General features: G+C 40.3%; 1 protein-coding gene across 2 annotated transcripts; it reads left to right on the forward strand.

The window, feature by feature from the left end:
• Window positions 1-17: 17 nt before the first annotated feature.
• tnfrsf1b (tumor necrosis factor receptor superfamily, member 1B) lies at window positions 18-7,527 on the forward strand. Of its 2 annotated transcripts, none has more exons than XM_053867969.1 (9): window positions 18-143; window positions 3,399-3,504; window positions 5,227-5,352; window positions 5,427-5,582; window positions 6,268-6,361; window positions 6,436-6,671; window positions 6,751-6,831; window positions 6,902-6,960; window positions 7,028-7,527. In XM_053867969.1, exons 3-9 carry the CDS (start codon window positions 5,298-5,300, stop codon window positions 7,523-7,525), a joined length of 1,179 nt encoding a protein of 392 aa, XP_053723944.1. In that variant the 5' UTR covers window positions 18-143; window positions 3,399-3,504; window positions 5,227-5,297; the 3' UTR covers window positions 7,526-7,527. The 2 variants fall into 2 exon arrangements, with proteins under 2 accessions (XP_053723944.1, XP_053723943.1); XM_053867968.1 differs by lacking the exon at window positions 18-143 and adding an exon at window positions 987-1,149.
• The last annotated feature ends 602 nt before the right edge of the window (window positions 7,528-8,129 follow it).

Consider the following 8,129-nt stretch of genomic DNA (forward strand, 5'->3'; position numbering starts at 1 on the left):
AGTTTCCTCACATGATATTTAGGAAGTTATCTTGACTCATACATGTTGCTGGGAAGCAAGTTCACATTTTTTTTTGTTTTTTGAGTGCTGACCTGTTCTGTTTTTGAACTTCCTTCAGCCTGGTGATGTGAGAGATTACAGAGGTAAAACCCCAAATTGATCTGAAATGTAAAAGTGTGAAAACATTTTTATCAAGCCGGATCAGATGTCGCAGGTTTTTACACTTTACTTTTACAGTTCAGCTGCAATGTTTGGCAGAACTTGAAGTACAACTGTGAGTAAGGTGGTGAAGTCACAAACGTTTGGAAGGAGGCTCTGTGTTTTCGCATGACATGACTCTAAGAATCAAAACAAGAATGTACCTTCCTTGTCTACTGTTAGACTTGTGTGGTTCAGGGTTTCTACTGGAAAAAATATGTATAACTCTTCCATCCTCATGTATTGTACTGCTGCTTCATTAGATGCCAGTTGCTACTGTAATTATTGTCCATAATTACAGGCATTATTGAATAACTAAAGAGCCGCTGGCAGCTCTGTTAAGGAAGTAGGAGGCGGGGGAATTTGGTTGCGAAATGACGGGACTGCCTGCTGAATGAAGCACACTCTCTCATGTGGCATCAATGTGCGCTGCTCTGGAACCTCTGTATCCAAGCTGCCGCTTTCTGGGCTTTGACTAAACAGTCTTCAGAGAATGGGCAGTAAATGTGACATCTCTAACAACAATCTAAGCTAATGCTTCGTGATGTGTCCTAAAATGAAGACCAGAGCTTATAACATGTATCAGATAAAAGCTCAGTTCCCTCAGTAAGGGGCTAATAAAGGATGTCTAATCTACTCTAAATAGGTGAATGTTTATGTCATTACAGTATAATATCCTCAGCATGAAGCAGTGCCTCCTCATGTCGCGTGCTCATTTGATCAAAGGTGTAAATGTGGGTTGAAGCTCGAGCGCTTATTTCCTTCCGACTTGCTTCAGTTCAAGGAAATTGCTCCTGTGTGCACACAGCAGCCGCGGCAGTATAGAATGACTCGTCCTGCACTCCAACTCTGAGCACCTTCCCTCGCGATTCAGAAGGAAAAAAAAAAAAAAAAAAAGCAATGAAAGATCTACTTTTACTGCTGGTTCTGTTGGACGGCGACATTATCAAGGTAGGCTTTGTCTCAGGCTATCAGTGTTTCACATTTTTGTGGTGTTCCACAGTAACCATGTAAGGAGGGGACTCGCGCGCTTCACTATTCAGGTCTCATTCACCACTAATGATGTTATCAGCCGTTGAAGTGAATAACGTTGTTGAACTAGTGGTATGGAATATACATGTATATGTATATATATAAATTACTTTTTCCCTCGACTATTTAGTAGCTTCAGATCTACTGTAAGGTTTAGCGGAAAGAGAGGCTTTGTTCTAACCATTGTTGTGGTTACTCCGGTTCATCATCACTGTCTGCTGCTACTTTTGAGTCTCATTTCTGCCCCCATTTCCTCATAAGTGCACGTTCACTGTCAGCAAAATCAACCGCTCACTTCTGCTCCGTGTGGGGGAAGCTGTTCTCGCCCTTTTTACAGTACATTTCAAACTGTTTTTTGTAGGGTTTTTTTGTGACCTTTGTCAATACGAGTGAAGGACGGTGTTGGGATGCACCCATCCATGAAGCCAGCTTTGTGGTATGAGAGTAGAAATGGACAGAGATTGAAATGAAATGCCCCCTTGAATTTAGAACAAAGGCTGCTTGTGTGCAGCCCAGGAGCGAGCAGGAACAGCTCAAGCTGTAAAATATTTTGTGGCCGAGAGGGAATGAAGTACAAGGTAGCACAATATTTAAATTCCAGATATGTTTTTTTTAGTGCCCAAAATCCCCTGAAAAAATTCTTCGAGCAGGTCGACATGACCGACGCTCATAACACTATGTCAAAATGGATTCAACACGTGGAAGTGGACAGCATTCTTCTTTTATTTGAAGGCTAAAATGTGCACGTTATGTATTTTCTATTTCATTATACTCCTGTTCCATTATTTTACCAAAATGTATTTTATGTATTCAAAATGCATTCACCTTGTTATTGGATTTATTTATTAATATGTTGTTTATTTGGGTTGTATCGTTCTCAAAATCTTAAGATAAAACTAATTCTTCCTTCAGCATTTGCCATATTATTGCACTATTAACATTACACTGTTCAAAAAAACAAGTTGAGTTATCAGGCATGCACGCATGCACGCTCACTCATAAGTGTTTGCCAAGGGTCACCTTGTCCATTAGTAGTATAGAAAATTCCGACACTCCTGAACACACCATCCGCATCCAACCAGGATAAGTAAAACCCATTGTTATCACTTCTCAAAACAAACTGACAGCTGTGTTGGAGTGAGCACTTCTGGATCAATATAAAAGAAATCCGCAACACATTTATGGTTCAATTTGACCTAGAATTTCTGCAGTCCTTTCATTATTGTTGTGCTTTTGCTGCATTTTAAATATGTGAATTCAGCAGTACATTCAAGCTGCCATTTGTTTCTGTAGAAACAACTCTAATCTATGTCTTCTATGTCTTTTATGAATATTTCTTGAAAAATCTTTGTAAAGGGAAAGTGTCTGAGGAGTCCACAGAATAGAAGTGGCACTCTCACTGAGGAATTTTCAACATCGAAGATAACAACAAAAGAGAATGTAACAACAACCTTGAGCATCTGTGACAAACTCCATCTGCAGTTCTGTAAACAAGGAGAAATAGCAGTCAGCGGTAACTTTCCGTCACATTTAGCTTGAGCACTCATTTTCCATCACAAGAACACTTTCCCCAGCCTCTCACCCTTAACCGAACCATCCAAAACAAGAGGTTAAACTTCGCTGTGACGCTTAACCAAACTTAAACTCAATTATAATGACCTTATTGTTTGGAAGAAATAATCCTTAAAATTGAAGCTTAAACTTGTGGGGTCTGGTAAAAGGTCTCCACAACAGCGAAAAGTCCCCAACAGGATGTATGTTTCCAAGAATTGGGACACACAAGTATGGCTATACAAGGTACACACATGGCATGACAGAATTTATTTTATCAAACATATCTCATTTGGGAACAGCAGTCACATTTGTTACATGCTGGCGAACAGTGAACATGACGGGAAATCTTATCGACTGCGGACACACTGGTTACTTGGAATGAGACAGATTTCCGCTAAAACCGAAACTGAAGATTAAAATAAATAAACTACTAAGTATGTTGTCAACGAAACCAGGGTTCGCATTGCTCTGTCACTGCAATGGAAACCAACCCACTTACATAACTTTCTGTGAAGTCCCTCATAAATGTGCCATTTACTTTAGTTCCTTTTTGTCATGTCATCTGAATGTTGATCCTTCGATGTACTATTATTACAATTACTTTCTTTTTTAAGGTCTGTTCATCGCCCTATCCACCACTCTCTGATGGGTCCTGTCGGAATAAAACGGCCGAGTATCTGGACCAAGACGTGAATCGTTGCTGCAAACGGTGCCGCCCAGGTACGAACAACAAATTATTATTTGTGAATCAATGTTACGGTTCTAAAGCCAGTGAGCCTCGGCTCTTCATTCAGCTGAACTTAAACATCTACATCAGAGTCAAGGGTTGACATTTCAGCTCTCCATGCCTGACGCACTACTTCAGGCGCTGAGGTTTGGCAGCGTGGTTGATTATGTTTTGACAGTTTGTGCAACAGCAAGAAAAGCAGGCTCCAAACCCCAAAGTAAATCACAATATACAACAAATATTTAAACCTGAGCACTGAAGCCTTCAAATGCGCTGAAATAAGAGGCGTGAGCTTAAACTTTTATGACACATTTTGATGTAGCAAAGTTATATACAGAGGGAAGGAGTTATCAAGCTGTGGAGGAGCTGTGTTTTGACTTCTTTCTTTCTTTGTTGTTTGTTTTTACTACTGAACAGTTTTCTAAATTTCAATCTCATTTCGTACATTGATGTACGTTCCCACTGACGCATATGTCACATGCACCATAAGCAGCATGATGCCAGACATTATTTAGAGATTGAAAGCTGAGTATTTCTACCCTTTATTTATTCTTTTCCTTACTTTCCACTGATTTTTTTGTTACTGCATGTGGTGTTTTTGCTCACCTCTCAGAAGTTGGTTTCCTCTGTGTGATGTCCAGCTGCTCCTGAGCTTGGAAGTCTGTTCAAGAGTCTTTAATGGATCTAATGGATTTTGAGTCAGATACATTTTTCTAAATACCATCATGGTATTTACTAAACACCAAACACCAACTACTGTCAAATGTCGACCAAGGACTGGATTCAGAGCTGATACTAATGTCACTCCACAATGCCATGGACTGCATTCTTAATAACAGAATCAGAACCAGCTTTATTGCCAATGTCAGTGAGGATCCCACCAACTGGGAGAGTGCTTTGGTACGTTGTGCAATAATTAACAAAATAAATAAATAAATACAAATAAATAAATAAAATAAAAATACTAATAGAAGTAAGTAACAAATAAACAAACCACAAATATTATATAGTTACTTAGCTAGAAAGGCCAGACAAATGGGAAATATGGCCTGACAAAAGCCTCTTTTGCCAGAGTTTGTGCTGGTTACGAGAGAAGTGGCAGCCCTGTGCTAACATGTTAGCGCTCTCTGCTAACGGCTGCTCCGTATAGCTCTGGAGGATAACACAGGCTCTCAATCGCTGAAACAATTTAGCCCCCAAAATATTACTGTCAGAACCTGTTCTGGCACCTTGTTATTGAACTGCTTTGTGTATTTATTTGTACTGAATAATGCTCTTTATACATACACAAATACAACCACAGTCACCAAATGTCTTCGGGAAACCATGATCTTTTATTATTAATTTTTAAATTAATAAATTATAATCACAATATATTTTGAATTAAACAAGAGAATAGCACTCTGAACCAGATATTAATCGAAACCACACTGAATTCCTGCTTCCATACACCATGCTTCCTTCAGCTTAAGTAACCTTTTATCCGTGTAACCATATTTAATAAATCTGTTTCTGGTGCTCAGTGCAACTTTGCAAAACTGCCTTTTAACTTAAATAGGCGTTGTTCTATATATTTTTCATTCAGTGCTCAGTGATGTAGTGGTTGCTTGAGAAGATGACAGGATGCAAGTTTAATACTTGTTGAGGAAGTCGAAAAACATCTGCTGTGAGTCGATGGAGCAGATCATTATCTCTGCATGCACGTCTTGCAACAGGATATCGGCGAGTGCAGTCTTGTACTGAAACGGACGAGACAGATTGTAAGCCATGTCCTGACAACCAGTACATGGAGCAATGGAACTACAACGCAAATTGCTTCGTCTGCAACACATGCAAATCAAGTGAGTGATTTGCGGCATATTGCTCCACAGTTGGCAGACAAAAAACCTAATTTTTGTTGTTTTTTTTTCCCCAGCCAAAGGTCTGCAGTTGGCAATTGGGTGCATGCGTACGCAAGCAACAGAGTGCAAGTGCCAGCCGGGACATTATTGCATAGATTCTGCAGCTTCATCCTGCCGCGAGTGCCGGAAGTACACTGTATGCCGAGCAGGTTCTGGAGTCACGAAGCAAGGTTCTGATTTGTTTTCCCTTTCAGTGACATTGTCATAATTTTTCTAGTTCAGTATTTTTTGTCTTCCACACCAGAGGTCTTCATCATTAACAATTTGAGCAGGGCCATTTCATTTTTAATGAAACTAAATCTAAATAAGCCAACGGAGGAAAAGGAGGAATGTATTTATTTCTTTTTTAAATGCTGTATGAATAGAAAACATACAACATAACATTTCCTCTATATTTAAAAAATATATTTGTCTACGTAATGTGATAAGTAACATAATCAATGTTTCTCTCCAGCAATGTAATAACAAGTAGATAAGACTTTTTTTCTAAAAGCAAAATGCAGTGGAAGGCATAATATTGCCATGTTAAAAGCATTGTTACCAAGTGATCATGGCAATTTATCAATACATTCGTTTCTCATTCAATCCCTACAGAATGGCTTCTTCTTCACAGCTCTTATGAGCGTCTTCTGGGGACTCTGTTGCACTACTGCCATCTACTGTCCGTTCGAGCACATTGCACTTGGAATATTAATTCGAAATATATAATCCGAGGACAGTAAGAAATTGGACAAAAATACATGACAAATCTATCAAATTGAAGCGCTTAAATAAAATTAAATGAATGATCCACTCATTAATTTGAGTTCAAATATTTAAAGAATTGACACTGACCAGGGATTGATCTATTTTTAGGAACGGCCAACTCTGACGTGAAGTGTAAGCCGTGCCCTGAAGGCTCCTTCTCTGGCATCGCTTCCAGCTCACATCCATGTCAACCTCATACTCGGTCAGTAACATATACACATATACACATATAGCACAGCTATTCGGAAGCGTCATGACTGGGTGTTGTTTGTCCAGGTGTCGAGGAAGAGTTATTACAAATGGAAACTCCATCAATGATACAGAGTGTGACCTTGAGCATCACGCTGAAACAACATCAAGGACCATGACCTTGTTGAACAGTGCAGACTTGGAGCCTACTCTAACGCCTACGCAGGAACTGCCGGACTCAACAAGTGCGCACACAACACAGTGGGGCACTTCACCAACGTATACGCCAAATACAGCCCCTGAGGAAACAGACAGCAAATTCGGTAAAATGGTTCCTTAGTCTTGTAAAAGCGAGACTGGCATGTAATAATTTAGATCTCTTCTGGTCTCTATTAATGGCAGCCATCGGCAGTGCTTGTGGTTTGTTCCTCATTAGTCTCCTCATCGCCGCCATTGTTTTTCTTTTGCGGAGGCGGAAGAAAGGTAAAGATGCTGTTTGGAGAAATGCCATTAACTGTAGGGGCAAAGTCATTTCCGTTTCCCTTTCTTCCAGGTGACCACAGAAATGTTTCAGAATTTGATGCTAATGGAAATTGTGAGAGTGGATATGAGGTATGTCTTGTTTGTTAGTGACTGTTCAGTTTTGATCAGAAGTGCTTACAGTTTCTTTTGGAAGCAGATCAGTCGGGATTACTCAGGGAAACCTGAGCTGACATTGAGAAGCTTTAACCCTCCAGAGCAACACTTGATGCTCCTGAATAAGGAGGCTGACCAAAGTGAATGCAGCGGCAACAGTGATGCAAGGACAAAGAGCTTCTGCGGAGAGGAATCCATTGGCCCTCTGCTCTCTGACTTGGTGTTCCCTAATCCTCCCAATACAGAATCTGTAACTTCAGCTTCCAGCGCAGAACCAATCTCACCCCAGCCGGGCTTCCCAATGGACTCTTCTCAGCCTTCAAGCCCTCACATCATCAGCCCTCAAGCCAACAGTCCACAGGTCAATGTCAACATCACTGTCCACTTTGGAAACGGGTCTGGGGGATCCTTCAAGGCCATGGACGCATCTGACGCGGAAGCTCCATTTCCACAGGAAGAAGAACATATTAGCATTCCCCAACAAGAAGCTGGAAAAGAGTTTGTGCTCTCTGTGGAAGAGGAGGACAGTCCATGCAAATGAGCCACAGCACACTCATATACAAAGACATAGGAGTGAAATACTTGTGTTTCATGTTCACTTTAAATGGGGAGGAGTTCAACCGACATGATCAAACATTCCCGTTAATGCCTTAGGTATTGTTTTGTAACCTCAATGTGCGTTAAAAATCATTGTATACATATCTATATTTATGAGGGGCAAAATGAAAAATACACCTTTCTGTGCTGGATGAAAAAACAAAAAATGTTAAAAGCCAATTAGTCAGAATTGTGGTGGGAAAATCAGATCAATGGAAAACCTTTTCTCGTCTGATCAACGATTGAAATATTAAGGAAATTGGTATTATAAAGGGAAATATTTACATGTCAGTTCAACAGATGTCGTCCTGGGAGCACTCCTGCTCTCTACCGGGCAAAAATGAACACTACAGTAAATCTGAAGAGCTTTCGGATTTTTGAGTGAAAGATGTCTCCGTTTAAAGGTAACTTCTGGCAACTGTATTAATGGACTTGTGAAGGTGAAGTGACGCGTTTCAGTGGATATTGGGGGAAAAAAAGCCTCAGCTGTTGGCGAAGCAGCTGAGAGAGTAAATCCGGGATGTTACATTATTGCAGGGGGGGAAGGT

This window comes from Synchiropus splendidus, chromosome 6, assembly GCF_027744825.2.
Source record: "Synchiropus splendidus isolate RoL2022-P1 chromosome 6, RoL_Sspl_1.0, whole genome shotgun sequence".
In the NCBI taxonomy this organism is placed as follows: Eukaryota; Metazoa; Chordata; class Actinopteri; order Syngnathiformes; family Callionymidae; genus Synchiropus; species Synchiropus splendidus.

Excerpts from the sequence above, each read along its gene's own strand:
- tnfrsf1b (XM_053867968.1), top strand. The coding sequence starts at position 1,099 with ATGAAAGATCTACTTTTACTGCTGGTTCTGTTGGACGGCGACATTATC. Across the intron at positions 3,505-5,226 it reads CTGCAAACGGTGCCGCCCAG|GATATCGGCGAGTGCAGTCT; the intron begins GTACGAACAACA and ends GTCTTGCAACAG. Across the intron at positions 6,362-6,435 it reads CCATGTCAACCTCATACTCG|GTGTCGAGGAAGAGTTATTA; the intron begins GTCAGTAACATA and ends TTGTTTGTCCAG.